The sequence below is a fragment of the Cebus imitator genome, unplaced genomic scaffold (genome assembly GCF_001604975.1).
Source record: "Cebus imitator isolate Cc_AM_T3 unplaced genomic scaffold, Cebus_imitator-1.0 Scaffold94, whole genome shotgun sequence".
In the NCBI taxonomy this organism is placed as follows: Eukaryota; Metazoa; Chordata; class Mammalia; order Primates; family Cebidae; genus Cebus; species Cebus imitator.
Genome location: NW_016107409.1, coordinates 2887962 through 2912388, shown reverse-complemented (window position 1 = coordinate 2912388; position 24427 = coordinate 2887962). Strand labels below are relative to the sequence as shown.

At 38.2% G+C, this 24427-nt stretch overlaps 1 protein-coding gene and 1 long non-coding RNA gene across 2 annotated transcripts; one reads left to right on the top strand and one right to left on the bottom strand.

Moving 5' to 3' along the window:
- Positions 1 to 4312: 4312 nt before the first annotated feature.
- MED4 (mediator complex subunit 4) lies at positions 4313 to 24092 on the bottom strand. The gene is made up of 7 exons (XM_017535961.2): positions 23915 to 24092; positions 19011 to 19077; positions 14978 to 15148; positions 12424 to 12481; positions 10708 to 10794; positions 8608 to 8739; positions 4313 to 5214 (listed from the first exon to the last, which is right to left on the bottom strand). Exons 1-7 carry the CDS (start codon positions 24037 to 24039, stop codon positions 5042 to 5044), a joined length of 813 nt encoding a protein of 270 aa, XP_017391450.1. The 5' UTR covers positions 24040 to 24092; the 3' UTR covers positions 4313 to 5041.
- Positions 5040 to 8755, top strand: LOC119472322. Its single transcript, XR_005201457.1, has 3 exons — positions 5040 to 5255; positions 5351 to 5464; positions 8542 to 8755. It is a non-coding gene; the product is annotated as an uncharacterized LOC119472322 (long non-coding RNA).
- Positions 24093 to 24427: the final 335 nt, after the last annotated feature.

Sequence of the window (24427 nt, the reverse complement as noted above, 5' to 3'; positions counted from 1 at the left end):
ACAATATTAACATTGACTGTAAATGGCCTAAACACCCCAATCAAAAGATACAGACTGGGAAGCTGGATAAAAAGTCAAGACCCATCGGTGTGCTGTTTTCAGGAAACCCATCTCACAAACAAAGACAAACACAGACTCAAAATAAAGGGATGGAAGATATATTATTTATTATTTATCTCCAGGCAAATGGTGAACAAAAAAAAGGAGGGGTTGCAATCCTAGTCTCTGATAAAATGCACTTCAAACCAACAAGGATCAAAAGAGACAAGGGCATTACATAATGGTAAAAAGATCAATCCAACAAGAAGAGCTAACTATCCTAAATATATATGCACCCAACACAGGAGCACCCAGATACATAAAGCAAGTTCTTAATGACTTAAAACGAGATTTAGACTCCCACACAATAATAGTAGGAAACTTCAACACTCCATTGTCAATATTAGACAGATCAACGAGACAGAAAATTAACAAGGACATCTGGGACTTGAATGCAGAGCTGGACTAAGCAGACCTAATAGACATATACAAAACGCTCCACCACAAATCCACAGAATATACATTTTTCTCAGCACCATATCACACTTACTCTAAAATTGACCACATAATGGGATGCAAATCAATCCTCAGAAAATGAAAAAGAATGGAAATCATAACAGTCTATCAGACCACAGTGCAATCAGATTAGAACTCAGGATTAAGAAACACACTCATCCGTACAACCACTTGGAAACCAAACAACTTGCTTCTGAGTGTAGACTGGATAAATAACAAAATGAAGGCAGAAATAAAGATGTTCTTCAAAATCAATCAGAATGAAGACACAACTTACCAGAATCTCGGGGACACCTGCTTAGCAGTGTTGAGAGGGAAATTTATAGCAATAAATGCCCACATGAAAAAAAAGGAAAGATCTAAAATCGACACCCTATCATCAAAATTGAAAGAGCTAGAGGAGGAAGGTCAAAAAAAATTCAAAAGCTAGCAGAAGACAAGAAATAACCAAGATCAGGGAAGAACTCAAGAGATAGAGAAACAAAAACCCCTTCAAAAAAATCAATAAATCCAGGAGCTGGTTTTTTCGAAAAGATCAACAAAACAGACCACTAGCCAGACTAATAAAAAAGAAAAGAGAGAAGAATCAAATAGATGCAATAAAAAAAGATAAACGGGATATCACCACCGATCCCACAGAAATACAAACTACCATCAGAGATGACTACAAACCAGTAAACCTGGAAGAAATGGATAAATTCCCAGACACTTGCACTCTCCCAAGACTAAATGAAGAAGAAGTTGAATCCCTGAATAGACCAATAACAAGGGCTGAAGTTGAGGCAGCAATCAATAGCCTACCAACCAAAAAACGTCCAGGTCCAGATGGGTTCACAGCCAAATTCTACCAGACATACAAAGAGGAGCTGGTACAATTCCTTCTGAAATTATTCCAAGCAATACAAAAAGAGGGAATCCTCCCCAACTCATTTTATGAGACCAACATCCTAATACCAAAACCGGGCAGAGATGCAACTAAAAAAGAAAATTTCAGGCCAATATCCACAACGAACATCAACACAAAAATCTTCAATAAAATACTGGCAAACAGAATGCAACAGAAAATCAACAAACTTATTCATCATGATCAAGTAGTCTTCATCCCGGGGTGCAAGGCTGGTTCAACATACACGAGTCTATAAATGTAATCAATCACATAAACAGAACCAAAGACAAAAACCACAATTATCTCAATAAATGTAGAGAAGGCCTTTGACAAAATTCAACAGCTCTTTATGCTAAAAACCCTCAATAAACTAGGTATCGATGGTACATACCACAAAATAATAGAAGCTATTTACAACAAACCCATAGCCAGTATCATACTTAATGGGCAAAAACTGGAAGCATTCCCTTTGAAAACTGGTACTAGACAAGGATGCCCTCTCTCACCACTCCTATTCAATATAGTATTGGAAATTCTAGCCAGAACAATCAGGCAAGAAAAAGAAAAAAGGGTATTCAATTAGGAAGAGGAAGCCAAATTGTCTCTATTTGCTGATGACATAATTGTATATTTAGAGGACCCCATCATCTCGCCCAAAATCTCCTTAAACTGATAAGCAACTTCAGCAAAGTCTCAGGATACAAAATCAATGTGCAGAAATCACAAGCATTTCTATACACCAGTAACAGACAAACAGAGAGCCAAATCAAAAGTGAACTCCCATTCACAATTGCTACAAAGAAAATAAAATACCTTGGAATATAACTAACAAAGGATGTAAAGGACCTCTTCAAGGAGAATTACAAACCACTGCTCAATGAAATAAAAGAGGACACAAACAGATGAAAAAACATTCCATGCTCATGGTTGGGAAGAATCAACATCGTGAAAATGGCCACAATGCCCAAAGCGATTTAGATTCAACGCTATCCCCATCAAGCTACCAATGACCTTCTTCACGGAACTGGAAAAAACCACTTCAAACTTCATATGGAGCCAAAAGAGAGCCCGCATAGACAAAACAATCCTAAGCAAAAAGAACAAAGCTGGAAGCATCATGCTGCCTGACTTCAAACAATACTACAAGGCCACAGTAATCAAAACAGCAAGGTACTGGTACCAAGAGACATAGACCAATGGAACAGAACAGAGGCCTCAGAAGCAACACTACACATCTACAACCATCTGATCTTTGACAAACCTGACAAAAACAAGCAATGGGGAAAGGATTTCCTGTTTAATAAATGGCGTTGGGAAAACTGGCTAGCAATGTGCAGAAAGCAGAAACTGGACCCCTTCCTGACACCTTACACTAAAATTAACTCCAGATGGATTACAGATCTAAACATAAGACCTAACACCATAAAAACCCTGGAAGAAAACCTAGGCAAAACCATTCAGGACATAGGCATAGGCAAGGACTTCATGGCTAAAACACCAAAAGCAATGGCAACAAAAGCCAAAAGAGACAAATGGGGTCTGATTAAACTCCAGAGCTTCTGTATAGCAAAGGAAACAATCATTAGAGCAAACTGGTAGCCAAAAGAATGTGAAAAAATTTTGCAATCTACCCATCTGACAAAGGGCTAATATCGAGAATCTACAAAGAACTAAAACAGATTTATAGAAAAAAACAAACAAGCCCATTCAAAAATGGGTGAAGGATATGAACAAACACTTTACAAAAGACGACATCTATGAGGCCAACAAACATATGAAAAAGGGCTCATCATCACTGGTCATTAGAGAAATGCAAATCAAAACTACACTGAGATACCATCTCATGCCAGTTAGAATGGCGATCATTAAAAAATTTGGAGACAACAGATGCTGGAAAGGATGTGGAGAAATAGGAACACTTTACATTGTTGGTGGGAGTGCAAATTAGTGCAACCATTGTGGAAGACAGTGTGATGATTCCTTAGGACCTAGAAACAGAAATACCATTTGACCTAGCAATCCCATTACTGGGTATATACCCAAAGAATTATAAGTTTTTCTATTATAAAGACACATGCACACGTATGTTCATTGCAGCACAGTTTACAACAGCAAAGACCTAGAACCAACCCAAATGTCCATCAACAATAGACTGGATAAAGAAAATGTGGCACATATACACCATGGAAAACTACGCAGCCATAAAAAGTGATGAGTTCGTGTCCTTCATAGGGACATGGATGAATCTGGAAACCATCATTCTCAGCAAACTGACACAAGAACAGAACACCAAACACCACATGTTATCACTTATAGGTGTGTGTTGAACAATTAGAACACGTGGACACAGGGAGGGGAGCATCACACACTGCGGTCAGTTGGGAGGGTTAGGGGAGGGACGGTGTGGGGTGGAGAGGGTGGGGAGGGATAACGAGGGGAGAAATACCAGATATAGGTGATGGGGGGATGAACGCAGCAAACCACCTTGCCATGTAGGTATCTATGCAACAATCCTGCATGATCTGCACATGTACTCCAGAACCTAAAGTACAATAAATTAAAGAAAAAAAAAAGTGACTCCCTCTGGAAAACTGCAAGAAGAAGGTGAAGGGAAGAAATGGTTGCTTTGCATTTAAATCTTTTTACGCAATCTATTCTTAAAATCAGACAAGACTGTGGTAAATTTTTTCAATTATTAAAAAAAATATTTCATCTAATAAGAATGTGGGCCTTTGAAAAACCTATTCATTGTACTAGATTTCAACTTAATTAGTCACTCAAGTATTATAAAATATAGCTAGATTTACAGAAATAATTTCCTACCTACACTGATGGTATATTTAAACTTAAAAAAAAAAAAAGCAAAGCATACAAAGTACAAACAAAAGTAAATTTATTTACAAAAATTACAATAATTACAAACTGTACAAATTGAGACAACTTCCCATTCCTCCAACAGAAGCCAAGAGCCTTTACTGTCAAATAAGAGTTTTTGTCATTTTTAAATGACACACAAAAATATGATCCCTATTTAGTTATTCACTGCCAGTTTAAAAATGCTTTTCTAAATAATTCCAGGAAGCCTATGAGTGATATGTACATGGATCATTTCCCTCAACTCTATTTCCTTTGTGCTTTACTGTATTCACTACATGTTTGATAATATGTTGTATTACCTTTGAAATGAGAAAAAAGATACATTGTCTAAAACTCATACATCAAGAAATAGTTGTATAAGCATATTACTTAAACACAGAGGTTAACCACCAGAAATTAAAAGTGGTTAAAAGTGACTTCTGGGAAACTGCAAGAAGAGGAAGGTGACAAATCCAGCACAACTGGAACAGAACAGGGTAAACAGCACTTAGCCACTGCTTTTTCTTTTCAACAGTAAATTTTGACTATTAGGGGCTTAACACTAAAGCTATAATCTTTGGCTTCAAAGAGAAAGTTCATTTTGACTTTTAATGGCTGCACAATTCTACCGAAGCCACTGTTTACCTGGCTATTCTTTGCCATCTGTAGTTTATCCTACCCTGCTACTGTTAAAGAAACAGAATTTGACAGTATTCAATTCTATATATTGTCTTTTACAGTTTTTTAATCAGACTCACTACTACTGCTTGAGGAGTCGGTTGACATAATCTCTACATCGTCTTCATTTTCTTTATTATGCCCAGGAGGTTCCAACAAAAAGTCACTACTATGATTTGGTGGTAACATATTCATTGACATGTCATTTGACTGCCATGGATACTGAGGAGCAAGGACATCTGGAAGAAAAAAGGAATCACAGATAAGAACAGCTCCATTTGTAATTAATCTAGTACTAACTTTTCCCTTTATACAAACAATTTGAAGTATATATATTTTTTAATGTTACTTTTTTCTTTTCTTTTTTTGAGACAGGGTCTCATTCTGTCACCCAGGCTCTAGTGAAATAGCACGAACACAGCTCACTGTAGCCCTGACCTAGGCTCAAGAAGTCCTCCTGACTCAGCCTCCTGAGTAGCTGGGCTACAGGTACATGCCACCACGCTTGGCTACTTTTTAAAGTTTTTGTAGCAATGAGGTCTCCCTATGTTACCCAGGCTGGTCTCCAACTCCTGGGCTCAAGCTATCCTCCTACCTCAGCCTCCCAAAGTGTTGGTATTACAGGCATAAGCTATTGTACCAATTTTTTTAAGACTAGGAAAAAAATACACATTTAGCCAAATTAGTAAAAATCAAATTTATCAAGAAAAAGTATCATATTTTAGCAACTGGGAACTTTTTTTAAATCATACTACTCTGTAAGAAACTATTCAAATAGTCAGCTGATATAATTTTTCTTTTGTAAGACATTTACAATTACAAATGTTTCCTGTATCTGTGTATCCATTATATGTATGTATAATACATAATTATGTATACTAGGTTATGTAGATTATTCTACATATTATAAACAGGTAATAGGTACTTCATTTAGTATTATTATACTAGGTTTGAATGATTTCTCAACAGAGGAACTGCTATTGTAAGTGACTCTCATCAAAGAGAGGCTGATTTTCAATGTATGCATATAAAATATCTTACAAAAAAGTGCCCAAGTCACATTAAAAGTCTGTATTTCTGATGCAAAGGAACAGAGCACATAAACAGGTATAGTTCAAGACTCAAAGAAAGAAGGCAGATTTTTAAAGGGTCAAAAGAAAGAGTTACAGTGTTAACTAGAAAGGCATGCCAGTTAGCTTCAAATCTACCCTTCTCTCTGGCCCCTGAAACCATTTCTCCTTTGCCAGCTGCCACAATTAAGTTTTGTCAGTAGAGGGCACAGGTGAGACTCCACAGGCAAATAAGCTTGACTTCCTGGATCAGGTGTTTTTTTCCTTTACTGCTGTGATGCCTGGTTCGTGTGCAGGACATTAAGTGGTATTCACCACAGCAACTTTCAGTGGCATCCCTAAAGGTGGTTTCCTAGCAGGTTTCACCACAATCCCAAAGGGCAGCTTCCAAGCAAGTCTCCCTGGAACCCCAGTGGGTAAGTTCCTGCTTGCCAGCTCTGGCCTCTGACGCCTCATCTAACTTCTCTGCCATAGAGTGGGCCACAACTACACTACACCCTCTCCAATGACAGCACCATGATTTGAATATCGGCCTTGGGATGGGGCTGGGGAGGACCATTTCTAGGTCTGTCCCTTCCTTGGTCCAAAATGTAGCAGTGACTCCCCATACCTGTTTTTCTTGTACTTTCAAAAAATGAGAAATATGAGGTGATACCCAAAGATATCACAGTGGGTTCCCCAGTTTGTATTTTAGGTAGCTAACAAAAATGATGCATATAAAACATTATTAATGACATAGGGACCACCTTATGATGTAACATTAAGCAAATAATATACAGGGAAAAAAGAAAACAAGCTAAATATTTAAAATCATTACCTCAGAAAGGGCTGGGTTTTTTTTTTTTCCTTTTTTAAATGCCTTTTTCTACTTCCCAAATGTTCTACCACATTAAAACAAAAGTCACCTACAAACTACAAAAGATGAGGAATAATATAAAATAAATATATATAAAAACAGCACAAACCTACGAAAAACTTCAGGAAAACAGAAGTTCAGAATGAACTGGGTCTCACAGAAATACTATTTTATAAAGTTTTAAAAGTTTATAAAAAGGTATTGTTATTCTGTTAACACACAGGAGTGTGTTCACTTTATTCTGTAAACAATCTTACTCTGTTTGCATAGCATGTTTCACAATTATAAAAAAGCTATGTTTAGAGCAATAATTTAAAAAGAGAAGCCAAATGCCTGAGGAAAACAGTGTAATATTTACAAATAAGAGAGAGGTAGCTTGCTCTAATTTCATACCTCCCTCAAGGAGAATCTTTAGAGAGCAGAATAAACTGGCAAATAATCTAGCTACTACAGTGAACTGGGTCTGACAGCTGAGTACACTGGCTCACACCTGCAATTCCAGCACTTTGGGAGGCTGAGGTGGGCAATCACTTTGGGTCAGGAGTTTGAGACTAGCCTGGCCAATAGGCCGAAACCCCGTCTCCACGAAAAATGCAAAAATTAGCCAGGTGTGGTGGCACGAGCCTGTAATCCCAGCTACTGGGATGGCTGAGGCACGAGAATCACTGGAACCCAGGAGCCAAGACTGCACCAATGCACTCCAGTCTAGGCGACACAGGGAAACTCTGTCTCAAATTTAAAAAAAAAAAAAAAAAAAAAATTGCTGGGCACCAGCGGTGGCTCATACTTGTAATTCCACCGCTTTGGGAGGCCGAGGTGGGCAGATCACCTGAGGTCAGGAGTTTGAGACCAGCCTGACTGAAGAAAAAAATTAAATAACAATAATAGTAATTTGTAGCAGCTGTTAAATAAGGTAACTTTTGCTGTGTTGTGTGCTGTTTAATACCTCCTCCCCAGCTCTGCTTAAGACATTAACTGTCTCTCTGTAAACCATTTGACATTATCTATCCTCCCCACATTCTTAGGAAAGTTTCCAGGCATCTAAGGGTTCCTATTCTTCTTGCAGATCAGCTGCAAGGTCACAGGCAGATAAACCTGAAGAATGCAAAACGTATTTCTCAAAATGTTATTTTTCAAATGTAAAGTACAACACAAGACATGCCACAGGTTAATTAACAGCCCTTTGTTCTTAGTTGTGTAAAATCGATGCCTACTTCATTATCCTGCATCACAAAGGTACATAAAAGGCACCCGTTTTCTTTATGCTGTGCTCAGTTTTCAAATGCAAATCCACTGAGCTGGTGCACCTAAATAAAATCCTCCTGTTTCACCCATTGGTCTCTCCAGTCTCCTAATATCTGCAATATGACCAACATAGAGAAATGAGACCAGCCTGGCCAATATAAGAAAACCCCATCTCTACTAAAAATACAAAATTAGATGGGCGTGGTGGCACATGCCTGTAATCCCAGCTACTTGGGAGGCTGAGGCAGGAGAATCGCTTGAACCCAGGAAGTGAAGGTTGTGGTGAGACAACGTCGCACCATTGCACTCCAGCCCGGGCAACAAGAGCAGAACTCCGTCTCAAAAAAAAAATAATAATAATTATGTCGGGAATCTCAAACTTGCTTTACAGCCAGATATCCCATCCTTGTCATCCTGGAAAACCTGGATCTGTCTGCAAATACTCTTCAGCTTAACATTACCTGGCAATCTTCCTGCTGCAAGTGCATCCCCTGGTAAATGGCCATTCACACCATTGGTGGAAGGATTGTTCATCTGACCTAGTAAACCACTTCTCATCTCTAAATCAGTTGGGTAAGGTCTCCGGGGGTCCCCTAAAACAATAAAGACCACATTTAATTCAATCATATTTTTAAAAATAAGCATTAATATGTTCTTTTAAGTACTAACTTCCCTTGGTTCACAGTGAAAAATTCAGGCCACATTTTCAATTTTGAAATATAAAAGTAATCTGGCCAGGTGTGGTGGCTCATGCCTGTAATCCCAGCACTTTGGGAGGCCAGTGGGGGTCAGACTACCTGAGGTCAGGAGTTCAAGACCAGCCTGGCCAACATGGTGAAACCCCATCTCTAATTAAAAATACAAAAATTAGCAAGGCGTGGTGGTGTGCGCCTGTAATCCCAGCTACTCAGGAGGCTGAGGCAGGAGAATCACCTGAACCTGGGAAGCAGAGGTTGCAGTGAGCTGAGATCGCGCCACTGCACTTCAGCCTGGGCAACAGAGCAAGACTGCATCTCAAAAAAAGAGGATTATAAAACTCAACTTATAAATTGTTATTAAGAATATAGTATTACTTCTTAAAATACATGCATTTTAATTTCTTTTCTAAATCTTCCCAAGAATACCCTATTTTCTATACATTAAAAAAAATGAAGTCATTTTTTTATAAACATTCCTGATGACAACTTAAGAAAATTAGAATGATCTCAATTATTCAAATTTAAGTTTATTTTCTAGCAAAAAAATGACAATGATATATGTTGTAAGGGAGAAAAAAATCATGACACTTATAAGACAGAAAGGACTGGAATGTTTATTGGAAGGGGTGTCCAAATTTAAACCTTTTTTAAAAAAAAATTCATCTTTATTTTTTTCCCCCATACCACCTTGTTCAAGATAAAACCTTTTTCTAACCAACCTCTTTGATCTTGTCATTCAGAAACTAATTTCTATAAGTGGTGAAATAGCAGGAGCAGGTAATGTTCATTCCAAACATGAAAGCACACTAAATAGCAGTTTGGAGTTAACAAAAACATGACCAGATTTGGACCGACTTTTTGGGCATGTCCACCAACTGCAGATTACTCATCCCCAAAATTATAGTCACCCTTAGTGCATGGTAACACAGCACCTTCAGGAGTTACTGGAGATAACTATTAATATTTCCCCTTCCTCCAGGAAGGCTGCTACCTTATGTCTCCTGTTTTATGTTTCATCCACTGTCAATATAGTTGCAGCTTAATACTCTCTTTGCCGTCTAATTATCCCAGCTCTTTCCAAGCCTGTGTGTTCAGTGTTGGGTGCACAGCACTTTGTCTTTGGCATCTAAGAGAATTGGAATTGACCTTCTCAGCTGGAACCTTTGTGGAAATCCCAATGGTTCTAAAAAGTTGGCTCCTGGCCAGCCCTGATATAATGGTATATAAATCCAAAGCTTTAGAAGTATCACATTATCGGCCGGGCGCGGTGGCTCAAGCCTGTAATCCCAGCACTTTGGGAGGCCGAGGCGGGTGGATCACGAGGTCAAGAGATCGAGACCATCCTGGTCAACATGGTGAAACCCCGTCTCTACTAAAAATACAAAAAATTAGCTGGGCATGGTGGCGTGTGCCTGTAATCCCAGCTACTCAGGAGGCTGAGGCAGGAGAATTGCCTGAACCCAGGAGACGGAGGTTGTGGTGAGCCGAGATCGCGCCATTGCACTCCAGCCTGGGTAACAAGAGCGAAACTCCATCTCAAAAAAAAAAAAAAAAAAAAAAAAAAAAAAAAAAAAAAAAAAAAAAAAAAAAGAAGTATCACATTATCTTGTACTTTAAAAAAATTATCAATTTATTATTTCAAAAGAGGAAAGAAATGCAGTCCCTAGCAACAATGGCTTTGTAGGAAACCAAATTTATAAAACCCATGGCCTGTATCATTACTTATAAACCATTAAAAATGTGAAAATATGTAGCAGAGGTTTCAAAGGATAAATACATTCTATATTAAATCTATTTCTGTACACAGTCACCTAAGAATTTTCAAAGCCACATATATCTAGTACAAAAGAGAAGTATGTTTACCTGGAACCCAGGTTAGTGGGGCACATACAGCATTACTTGCACTGATCCTATGTGCATACTTAATTATTTCTTCAGAGGAGATAGCACCTGAAAGAGTTAAGAGGATAGTATAACCTGTAGTATAACAAACATACAAGTTTAGAAGTATATTTATCAGTTACACATCATACTTAATTTGAAATTATCTGAAAATAAAATAATCTCAGTCACCCACCTTCCTTAACAATACCTACATATTTAGTATAAACTTAAATCTCCAAAAACAAGATACTAATTCAGAAAAATCAGCTGACATAAACAAGTCTGGGAGATTAGCATGACAGCACTCAATAATCTCAATTATTAACTACTGTTAAATACTATTACTCTTCTGAAAGCAATAGTGAGCACAAATAGAGAGAAAACAGCGTTTCACTTCTCAATGACATCCAAGCTATGAAATCAGAGCAGACAATTCACACCACTGTTTGATTAATATGCCCTGAGGCTCTTAAATAGGCCTGAGTAGAAAGATGTCTACAATGTCTTCATTAGGTTTAAAAAAAAAAAAAAAAAAACTAAACTAAACTGCTAAATAATATGTATGGTATTACCTGACTGTTTAAAATATACGTACATATGTGTATTTGTATTTTTACTACATACATACTCACAGATCTAGAAGAAAAATCTAGAAGGACATATACCAAACATTAATAGTAGTTACCACCAAGAAGTGAGAACAGCACATTTTTTATTTTACAAATTTTAGATACTGTTTCAAAGTAACAAAGTGTATGTGTGTAAAATTTTTGAAGATTAAAAAACAAAATCAAACTATCTGGGGAGGAAGGCAGCAAATCACACTGCCATGTGTGTACCTATGCAACAATCTTGCATGTTCTTCACATGTACCCCAAAACGTAAAATGCAAAAAAATAAAAAAAAATTTAAAAAATTTTAAAAATCAAACTATCATCTAGAATTCAATAGCCAGCCTCAGTCATCTCTCCCAGAGATTTGTTTCTTGCTACAAATTTCTTTCTAAGCCTAACTTAACTCTTAAGAGAGTATTAGCTATTTTTCACATGTAACAATCAAAACATGGGCTCCTAAAAAAGAGGACAGACAATAAATCTGAGATGACTAAATGTAAAACCGTATCTACAAGTCATTAAAGGCAAGTAGCCAAAGTTGTAATTACAATTCTGACCGTCAGTATGACAAACTAACAAGTCAAGTAATATCTGTAACAGGAGCCTTTGACAGAGGGACAGCAGCGCAGGAAGGCTTATGGGCCTCTGCACCACCAAATGTACTTGCATGCCAAGGTTGTAGCTAGCTCTGACTTCATGATGTTTCAGTTCCAGCTCAGTTGTCCAATGGATGTCCTTTTACTCTCTGCCCTAGCCTTCAAGATCTGGTACAAATCCCACTTACAGCCCATACTTCTCTTCCCCTCTCCCACCAATTTTATAAACTCACTGTTTTTACTGCACATTCTGGCCCACAGCAAAAAACTGCCTTGTATTAACTGCTTTTTATTATCTGAAAAAGGATGTCATATTTCTACCTCCCTCACAACACCTACCACAATAAGAGAACATAACATACTTTACAAGAAAAATTTATTCAATATTTTCAACAGCAGCAAATGATTATCAGTAATATCCTCTCATATTGGTTTCTTGAAAAAACTTAACTTTTCAGGTAATTCCATCTTCCCATAATACTAACCTTTTCTTGCTTTTTCTATTGACTTGAGTTTCTCCTTTGCTTGGTAAACAGCTGTTGCCTAATTGAAACAACATTTAAAAAAATGTGTTTTATTCTTAACTATATCAAACATAGTTTTTGGCTTAATTCACAAGATCATTTATCCCATAATAACAGTCTTCAAAACTTGGAAATCCCCACAATTTATTTGTAATGTTCTATAATATCACTTGACATTATTTATTTCAGTCATATATAATGAAAGAACTATTAATTTATGAACTAGCCTCCCATTCACAAATTAGTTGTAGAAACAAAATATAAATTGTTTACTTTTTCTTCATGTCTTCATAAACATACAGAAGACAACCAGACCATGCACGACCCAAAAGCATCCTATTCTTGCAACTAGTTCAAGAAAAAAAACACCTTTTTTTCCCCTAGTTTGGAAGATACAACCTTGTATTCAAATTCTTATTCATTTATATGTCACCTCAATGTTTAATGACTTTATCACAAAAACACCCCATCTAACTCCCCGGGTACATACACTGAAGGACAAAATGAAGTTAACTTAGTGTATGCATATCCTCGACTATGACACAGTGGTTAAGAGTATGGAGTCAGGCCAGGCACAATGGCTCACACCTGTAATCCCAGCAGTTTGGGAGACCGGGGCAGGTGGATCATTTGAGGTCAGGAGTTCACGACCAGCCTGACCAAATGGTAAAAACCTATCTCTACTAAACATACAAAAAAAAATTAGCCAGGTGTGGTGGCACACGCCTGTACTCTCAACTACTCAGGAGGCTGAGGCAGAAGAATTGCTTGAACCCAGGAGGCAGAGGTTGCAGTGAGCCAAGATTGTGCCACTGTACTCCAGCCTGGGCAACAGAGCAAGACTCTGTCTCAAAAAAAAAAAGAGTATGGTATCAGAGAGATCAAGGTTTAAATTCAATCTACATTTTAGCCTTCATGGGCAAGTTAGTTATTAAAAAGTCTTGGTTTCTTCCTCTAAATAACAACACTGACTTTACATAAACTGTTATGAAGATGGAAGGCATATAAAATGCAAGGCACAGGGCCTGGTACCTAAGTGCTCAATCAATATTCGTTACTACAATTTAAATCATGAAATTCAGTTTTATGATCCTGTGTTCAATGTCTTTAATTCTTTCTTTATAACACAAAGTTGGAAAATCAAACAAAGTAGATACTATTATATGAAAAATGCTTAAGTATCCAATAAATAGTAACTGAAAGTCTGTTAGTATCCTTAACTACAATAAGCTAAAAAATGAATACACCAGAGACTCAAAGGAAATAGACCAAACTATGAATAGTGGCATTCTTTAAGCAGCTGAACTAAAGGCAATTGTTTCCCCTCCTCTTTCCATTATTCTATATTTCCTGAATTTCTTTTGATGAGCAAGTATTACTTTCACAAGGAAAAACATTTTAATATATATATTATTAAGTGTATAAATATATATATATTTTGAGACAGAGTATCACTCTGTCACCCAGACTGGAGTGTAGTGGCACAACCCTGGTTCATCACAACCTCCGCCTCCATTCAAGAGATTATCCTGTCTCAGCCTCCTGAGTAGCTGGGATTACAGGCATAAGCCACCATGCCCAGCTAATTATTTTGTATTTTTAGCAGAGATGGATTTCACCATGTTGGCCAAGCTAATCTTGAACTCCTGACCTCAGGTGATCTGCCCACCTTGGCCTCCCAAAGCTGGAATTACAGGCATGAGCCACTGTGCTTGGCTGATTTTAATGTATTTTTTAAAACTATTTACTAGTGAGTTGTTTTCTTAGTGGGGAGGATTAATTTACCCTGAAATGTGCAGGGTTCTAGTTATTAGAGCTCATTTTGACACATTTGTTAAGAGATCGTCCGCAGTAAGGATGCCAGCAATGTCTGGTTGACATGAGAATCAAGCTCAGCTATTTCTGCAAAACCACCATATTATATTAGTTAGCATTTAGTTAAGTAACTGGACAAATAATAGCAAATAAATTGCCTCTTTGAAATAGTAGCCAAAACAACAAAGGAAAAACCAGGATCCTTGATACAGGTCCAAATCCTACCTAGATGAGGATGAAAGACTAAATTAATGTAAATGTTAACCATTTTATAAAATGTGTATATATTTTTACTGATTTCAAAATACATAAAAATAAAAATTTTCCCTGATTTTTATCCTAAGGATCAGAGACCAAAAAAAAAAAAAAAGAGAGAGAGATTTAGACTACTGATAATTAAAACTTAAACCAGGATAAAAGTAAAACTTTCCATTTCTATAATTCAAAACTGTAAAATCCTTAAGTAATGGAAATGTGGCTCAAAAGTAATGCAGGCTATCTGAAAACAGTAAGTAAAAAAGAGAATGACAATAGCCTTTCATTTAACCACTGGCAATAGTTAGTGACAAGATGGACAACATGTCATTTTTAGACCTGGAAAGTCTAGTTTTCTGCTCTTCAAAATACTGACAACAGATTTTTCAGAAATCGATTAAATAATACCGTGTTTCACCTTAAGAATCAACCTCTGTCAACTTACCAGTATTTGTTCTGCTTCCTTTAGCTGTTTTTGTAGTTGCTGAATATCACTGTCTCTCTTCTCTACTTCTTTTTCCAAAACTTGCATTTCATGATGAATTTTTCCCTGATTAACTGCCAATTTCATTAGTTCTTGAAATTCCCCATCTCGGTGAATTAATAATTCCAGGACCTGTCAGATAACAGTCAATTAAATCAGACAACAGAATACTGAAAGGCTGCATTCCAATGAAACGAAGAATCCATACCTGAATTGACTAGACTATAAAATTTCAACTTTCAAAATATTATTCCTCATTCTTAAGAATAAAAATAGCCTACCTACAATTATTTTGGGAAACATTAATATCAAACTTCTCTAGTTTTTCGGCTGTTCATACAAAATTAAAACTAGTCTTTCAGAACTAGCAATATGCCAGCATGATCAGGTTTACTGATTTCCTAGGGAAGATAAAATTTAAAAGTTTAATCTTATGGCTGGGCACGGTGACTCCTGCCTGTAATCCCAGTACTTTGAGAGGCTGAAGCAGGCAGATCACTTGAGGTCAGGAGTTTGAGACTAGCCTGGCCAATATGGTGAAACCCCATCTCTACTAAAAATACAAAAATTAGTTGGGTGTGGTGGCAGGGCACCTATAATCCCAGAATCGAATGAACCTGGGAGGTAGAGGTTGCAGTGAGCCAAGATCATGCCACTGATCTCCAGCCTGGGTAACAGAGTGAGACTCCATCTTAAAAAAAAAAAAAATGTTTATCCTTAAAAATACAATATAGGCCAGGTACGGTGGCTCACACCTATAATCCCAGCACTTTGGGAGGCCGAGGCAGGCGAATTACCTAAGGCCGATAGTTTGAGACCAGCCTGACCAACATGAGAAACCCCGTCTCTACTAAAAATACAAAATTAGCCGGGCATGCTCACACATGCCTGTAATCTCAGCTACTCAGGAGGCTGAGGAAGGAGAATCGCTTGAACCCAGGAGTCGGAGGTTGTGGTGAGCCGAGATCACGCCATTGCACCCCAGCCTAGGAAACAAGACTGAAACTCCATCTCTACAATAAAACAAAACAAAAAAACAATATAATGAAGATTCTCCCAAAATTTGGCACTTGAGGCGATTTTAGGTATGGCACCAAGAACTTAAAAAACTTTTAGTTACACATTTGTGATAATACATATTAGAATAAATGTAACTGAGACATTGAAACTGATTTTATGCACAGTACTGCTTATGATGAAGATGATCTTAAAAATACAGTTATTTCAAAAACCAGTAAATAAATAGGTGGTATGCAGATATGGCAAAAAACCATGATGGCTAAAACACATAAAATAGAAAATCTGGCAGTTCATCTCTCTAGTTCTCCATTTGCTACCTGCATGACATAGGCAAAGTTACCACCCTCCCTGAGCCTGTGCTCTCATTAGGAAAAGGAATATAATACTACTACATAAAGCTATTGTGAGGATTCATTATATAACGCATTTTAAGTACATACATGAAGAGTTCAACAAAAGCTAGTAACTACAATCACCATCCCAGTACAGAATTAAGATGCAGGTCTAGCCTATATACCCTTACTTTTCTGTGCTAAGTAGAAAATAATACTTCAGAAAGAAAATAGCTATCAAAATTCAGAATCAATTTTAAAACTCTTTAAAAACATTTGTTAAAGACTAAAAAATACAGGTATGCCTCTTCAAGTTCCCTTTTATATAAAGTTCCTCTCATTTTTATAGGAATTCTCCTAATACAACAGACAAAGACTGAGTTGCAAACTGCCAAATATTAAGAGTATTTTAGATAACAACAGAAAGCTTCTTCTGTAAAAAGTATATTGTATTTGTTTAATAGGCCTCTAATCCTCATTCCTCCCACATCATAGGAGGAGAAAGCTAGGTTTCCATTTCTATAAAAGCTATATTATTAAAGCAGGTAGTACACATAAGTTCCATGACAACCTTTAAAAAGTTTATATAGTTTGAACTAATTTGTTTACTACCCAAGAGTAAAAAATATTCTCTTCAGATCTTATTGTTCAATAGGGAAAAATTACTCAACTAAAGTCAGAAGACTTAGGTTCTGGTTCCACTCACCATTAACCTCTAGTTCATCTGTCCACCCTGGAGCTCAGTCTCACAGGAGGTTGAACTGAACATCGTTAAGATCCTAATTCTAAAATTCTACATAAGATTATAAATATCCAAATAAAATTGTGGCTAGAAAATTTTCAGATGGGCACATCCCTCTCTAATATTAAGAGTTTCAATCAAAATTACATAGGAATCCACAGTACTAAGTACAAGATACAATTCACAAAATTGCTACTCTTTAAAAAGTACAAGAAAGGTCAGTGCTGATTATAGGTCTTAATTATCGCCTTCTGAATAATCTGTGTGCCTGGTTCATAGCAAGCATTTAATAAGTGTCTACGAAATAAAGTCAAGCTTTATATTTTCCTTCTTGCACATTTTGTATAAATTCCTTTTTAATCCCACAAGTATTAATAGAGTACCCGAGAGACTAATAGTCTTCTATTAACAAATTTATCTCTAGCCTCTTTCTTTTTTAAAAAAACAAAACAAAAACCTTACTACCCCTAAGGTTAGCTGCTTTTCCAGGCTTGTGGCCTCATCTGGATACCCTCTTCCCTTTTTGAGGTTCCTTGACACTTTTCTATTGAGTCCATCAGATTTCCCTGCCCTCAAAACATGTCATAAGATAGAACATAATGATGCAGATAAAAGATGTATTACTGCTCTTCTTGCACTTTTCATCATTTTTAGAAAGGTTAATCCTCTCCATTCATTTTCTCTTAAACAGTTTTTTGGCCAGCTATGGTGGCTCATGCCTGTAGTCCCAGCACTTTGGCAGGCATCGGTAAGGAAGACTGCTTGAGGGCAGGAGTTCGAGACTAGACTGGGCAACACAGAGGGACTCCATCTCTACCAAAAAGAAAAAAAACAACTTTTTTTTTTTTTTTTTTAATTAGCAGGTATAGTACTGCATGTCTGTATTCCCCATACTGGTGAGGATAAGTGGAGATAGCTTGAGTCCAGCAGGCTGAGGCTACAGTGAGCAGTCATCACGCCACTGCACCCTAGCCTAGGCTACAGAGCGAGAACCTGTCTCAAAATAATAATTGTGCCAAAAATGTAATATAAAATTTATCCTCTTACCTCTAAAAAATTTGTGAATCAAGGAGAAAAAGTCTGTTCATTGTAGAAAATTAGAAAGCACAGAAAAGTGAGAAAATAAAAACTGCCCACACTTTCACACCTATAAAGCGATGTCTACTAAGAGTTGTATGCTCTTTTATTTCCATTCATGTTCAAGTTGCATTAGGAAACTAGGGAACTACACTTACAATAAAGGGTAAGTTTATGAGCATTAACTTTTGATTCTAGATACTGTTGTAATCTCCACAACAAACCTTTCTTGGTTAACTCAAAAGACAAAAATAAATAAATGTGTAAGTATAACTAGAATTATAAGAGAAAATAATAATATACTGCTAAATGGGTAGGCAACTATTCTTGAGCACACTGTTATCTTACATAAGTAATGCAAAGAAAATATCAATTTTAAAGTTTCAATTAATAACTTAAAAGGATCCAATCTTCCTGTTCTCAAACAAAGTAAATATAAATAGAAAACTTGCAGAAATCAAGTTTTTTTTGGGGGGAAGGCGGGGGACAGAGTCTTGCTCTGTCACCCAGGCTGGAGTGCAAACGATCTCGGTTCATTTGCAACCTCTGCCTCCCAGGTTCAAGCGATTCTCCTGCCTCAGCCTCCTGAGTAGCTGGGCTTACAAGTGTCCACACCATGCCTGGCTAAGTTTTGTATTTTTAGTAGAGACAGGTTTCATGATGTTGGTCAGGCTTGTCTTGAACTCCTGACCTCAGGCGATCCACCTGCCTTGACCTCCCAAAATGCTGGGTTTATAGGCATGAGCCACTGTGCCTGACCACTTTTTTTTTTTTTAATTAAAAAACAAAGAGAAATTAATTAATTTAAAAAGAAGCCACTTACCTGGTTTTCTTCTCCAGCCTGTAACAACTTTTGGTTTCTTGAAATTGCCAGCATTTCTATAAGTTCCCTAAAAGAAAAAACAACAACAACAAAAAGCCTTTCATGGCATGCTGAATACCAAGGACTGCTCCCTACAGTCCACTATGACAGTGAACTTCAGCTCACCAAGGCTCTGTTGTGCTGGTTACCTAACTTATTTATAAAAGTTCTACTCAATACTATCATTATATAAATAGCTATTACCTAAATACCAATGAAATATGATTGTGACTAGAAAGAGCTCTTTCTATAAAAACCTAAGCCTAATGCTTGGAAAGACTCAATAGAGGCTTGCAAAGGATAGCTATAAAGAAAGGACCAGGGAAAAGTCATAAAAACTCAGAGTCTGCCCTAAGACTGTTTGATGAAAGGCTAAGTTCTCATTTTGATTTGATCCAGAAATCAAACTAGAAATTGTAGACAATGCATTATGAGTGATTCATGCAAGAAAAACTCCTACATCAGGGGTCTACAGGCCAAATCCAGCACATCTGCAGTTTTTGTAAATAACATTTTCCTAAGACAGTCTGCTCATTATACATATTGTCTATGGCAGTTTTCCCAATACAAAGGCAGAGTTGAGTTGTTACAGCAGAGACTATATGGCCTGTAAACCCAAAAGTATTTATTATCTGACCTTTGCAGAAAAAGTTTTCTGACTCCTGTCTTATATAACATGATTAGTGAATGAATATATGTTATATATTTTAAGGTAAAATAAAACAATTAAGGGATGCATGGATCATTTTTTAATGATTCTCCACTTTATTTGAATTTTTAAAAATATATTTTATTGCATTTTAGGTTTTGGTGTACATGTGAAGAACATGCAAGTCTGTTGCATAGGTACACACATAGCAATGTGGTTTGCTGCCTTCCTCCCCATCACCTGTATCTGGCATTTCTCCCCATGTTATCCCTCCCCAACTCCTCACCCACTGAATTTTTAAAATTAAACATTTATCAGCTAAGAGGAATTTTTATACATAATAAAATGACATACTTTTAGAATGCTCACTTAATAAATATGCCAGTTTTCCTATATGAAAATTAGTATCTGATCAGGAAAATAAGATTGGGAAACATGTATAGCAGGTAATGTTTATATATTAGTTTCAAACTTATTGATAGATGAGACTTTTGAGAAATTATGCAGGAGGGGCAGCTTCACAACTAGCTACATGACACTGTTCTGATCAGACTGAGTGCTTGTACTTTCTCACTGGCTACCAGGCTATTTTTACCTTCAAATTTCCACCTTCCTTCCAGCTAGCCTCATACCATTTTTCTGGACCATGTCACAACTGGACCCAACCCTTCTTCCCACTACTACTTTCCCATACCATTATTTATGAATTAATTAATGAATGAAAAAAGTAGATATAAGAATGCAAAGTCTTCATTCAGTAATTCATCAAATATTTATTGTGTACCAGGCACTTTCTAGATACTTAAGGTATCAAAGTGAACAACGGCACTTAAATTCTAATATAGGAGACAAGAATAACTAAGAGAAGAAATAAAACTAGAGTGATAAGGGTTGGGAAGGAAATAAAGCAGTGTTTTATTAGAGACTACTGAGGGAGTAGGCTGGCTACTTAAATAGGGTGGTCAGAGAAGATAAGGGCAGAGCTTTGATATAAGACATGGATTAAATGAGCAAAGTCAGCCAAGACATCTGGGAGGAAAGAGCATGGCAGAAGACACAGTTCAGTGGCCGAAAGATGGATCTGAGGAGATGTAGCCAGGGCAGAGTACACAGGGGAGACGGATGCAAAGTGAGGATGTAGCAGCCAGGTAGCCAGGGGAGGGATTATGCAGGGCCTTGCAGTTAAGGTAAAGATTAGTGTTTCATTCTAAATGCAATGAGAAGCCATTCGATCATTTTAAACCGGGAAATGCCATGATCTGATTTATACATTTAAACAACTATTGAGCTATTTGGTAAACAGACTGTAAGAGGGCCAGAACAGGAAGCTGGGTGGTTTTTGTAGTGTTCCAGGCAAAAAAAAAAAAGATACTGGTTTTGACTAGGTCCTAGCCTCTGGGACTTAGTAACGCTGATGGGAGAAACATGGACAAATTTCAGATATCTTTTGGAGGTAGGGCTAACAGGACTGGCTGATGGATTTAATCAACAGTGTATGAAAACAGCATGTTATGTCAACCTTTTTGTGTAAGCCACAAGTGAGACATAGAGAGTTGAGAACCTTTGGTCTAAGTAAAAGCTGGTTTCAGGTGGGGTAGGGGTGGTGCTCATTGGAGTGGGGCTATGGCAGGAGATGTGGGATAAGCCTTTCTCTGTTCTTGCAAATCTGGGAGTGTGAGTCCACAGAAAGCTTTACAAGGCTTGCTTTAGGGACAGGAGTACAAGGGAGGTAGAAGTCTCTAAGACTTAGTCATGTTCTGTAACAGTCCAGGACAAAATGGAAACCTCTGTCCTCTCCAATTGTGAAAAAAAGGCCAAAGAAAGCCTGCACTCAGTCTGGTTAAAGATGTGGAAATTAGAGTCCTGTCCTGCTACAAAGAAGGTGCATTCCTGGCATACCACATTAGAATCCAGCCCCATTTCCCCACAGAAATAAAATTTCCATAGGGTTTAGAGCCTACATTATTAGTGGCAATACATTTTTCAAGTAAACAGAATTAAAAGGCTGGTGTGGAAATCTCAAGACTCCTATCAACATGGTTCTGTGGGACAATGAGTTCTGAGTTACAAACAGGTTAAGAGAAACCGTTTAGCGGCCAGGCTCGGTGGCTCACACCTGTAATCCCAGCACTCTGAGAGATCAAGGTGAGTGGATCACGAGGTCAGGAGTTCAAGACCAGCTTGGCCAAGATAGTGAAACCTCATCTCTACTAAAAATACAAAAATTAGCCAGGTACAGTGACAGGTGTCTGTAATCCCAGCTATTCAGGAGGCTGACACAGGAGAATCTCTTGAACCTGGAAGGCGAGGGTTGCAGTGAGCCAAGATAATGCCACTACACTCCAGCCTGAGTGACAGGGCAAGACTTCATCTCAAAAAAATTAAAAAAAGAAAGAAAAAAGAAAAGAAAAAACGTTTAACTACAACTTGTGTTTCAACTTTTTAAATTCCTCCAAAGACTACCTCCTCCGATTACATTTTACAAAGTAATAAATATCTGGAAAGGCTATATCATCGGGTTAACAGTTTAAAAAAAAAAAAAAAAAACAGGGAGGGCTAACATGGGGATAAACACCAGATATAGGTGACGGGGAGGAAAGCAGCAAACCACATTGCCATGTATGTACATATGTAACAATCTTGCATGTTCTTCGCATGTTCCCCAAAACCTAAAACGCAATAAAATATATTAAAAAAAAAAAAAAACCCTAAGTTACAAATCCACTGTTTTTTAAAGATGCTCAACCTAAAAATATGTAAGGTCCATTTGTGAATTTTCTTCTCATTTTCATAAATGCAATCCAGACACAAATTCCGTTCAGAGACTGACAAACTTCACAGATCACAGAATCAGTACACATAACTATGTCTGAGTGAGCACATGAGACTTTTCTGAAAGTCAGTCACATCAGAGCAGTTTCATTCTGTGAAGAAGTTCCAACGATCCACCCACCTTGGCCTCCCAAAGTGGTGGGATTACAGGTGTGAGCCACCACACTCGGCCCTAATACAGTTTATTTTAAACAGTGGATTAAACACACAAGCCGTTTAATTTCTGGTGTATGTGTTTTAGGGTTCTCTTCCATCATTAAATATCATGCTCACCTGGTAACTTGGTTGTAAAGATGAAGCGCTGTTTATAAGTAGATCAGGTATATTTTAAAATACAATAGATAAGATTCATTCTAAAGCTGTCAAAGAATGTTGGCTACAGAAAAGGTGACATTTGAGCTGGATTCTGAAGGATAAATGAATCATTCACCAAATTGAGGGTAGACTGGGATTGGCACTGAAGATGTAAGTCTGGCTAAGGAATTTGAACTTTACCTCATTGGACAACGCAAACCTACCAATGAGATAGGTTTTATATCATTTTTCTGCAGTAAAGTGATATAACAAGCCTTTTGAAACTGGTCTCGGCCAATATAAAAGGATAAAGTGCAGAAGCATGAGGCAATTAAAACTGGGAGACTGAATTTAAGAAGCAGTTACTAACAGCGGGGTAGATACGAGACGGCAAATCTGAGCAACATTTTAGGAGGCAGAACCAAGATAATTTACTATCCAAGCCAACATGAGGGAGTCAAGGAAGGCTTCAACTTGCGATACTTATAAAAAGTAACAGAATATGAAGAGTGACATCTAATTTCATCTCCTACCTCTGCCACACAACCATCCCAAACAATTCGCAACTCCACCAAGCCAGGCTTTTGCACATGCTGTTCCATCTACCTGCTGCCTAGTGAGTCTGCGAGCTCATGCTTCCCAAGCAGCCCTTTCTTCAGGGTGCCTGTCCTGCCAACATCCAGGAAAAGTGTCCATCCCTCATGCTCCAGCGCAGCGCAGCCCGCGACAGTTTACAATCTGTCTTTCTTTACAGCTGACATCCAGCCTACCCTTCACTACTGTCTCCCCAGTGGTTGGCAACCAAGGGGCGTTCCATAAATGTTAAGTGGCCGGCCGTGGACGAAAGGGGCTCAGACCGCGCGATTTCTTAATTTCCAAGATTACTATCATTACTAAAATTCCCTCTATTGGGAAAAACCGCCGCCCAGAGTGCCAGAGGGCTGCGGACCCCACATCCATGACCATCGTGCACCCGAAACTCCCGCGCTGGCCCTCCCCGCCGAGCGCAGAGAACTAGCACAAATGAAGGGCCGGCCGGGGTCAGTCCCCCAGCCCAGCTCCAACCCGGCTCTCAGGCTTGAGGCATTACCTAGACAAGACTTCCAAATCCTCAAGCGCAGACAACAGCCGCTCTCGTGTGCTGTTACCACTTGCCACTCCCAAGCCGCCTCCCAGCCGCTCCTTCTCCTTCTCACCACTCGAAGACGCAGCCATACTCCTCACTGTCCTCCCGCCAGAGCACGCGCAATACGCGCTGACGCAGGGGCGTGGCAGGGAGGCAGGCTCGGAAGGCGGAAGAGTCACCCAGTCAAGGAGCGAAAGCCCGGGCGAGAGCGCCCCCTGTGCACCTGGAGGCGCACTGCGTACACCGGCGCCATCTGCTGGGCCAGCGAGGTCTTTCGGTCCAAAGCTTGGGAGCGACAGCTGAGCCGAGAACAAGGGGTCGAGAACACAGTCTGATTCTCCTGGCATAATGCTTTTTTTCTTTTCTTTCCTTTCCTTCCTTCCTTCCCTCCCTCCCTCCCTCCCTTCTTCCTTCCCTCCTTGCTTCTTCCTTTCTTTTCTCTCTCCTCCCTCTCTCTCTCTCTCTCTCTCTCTCTCT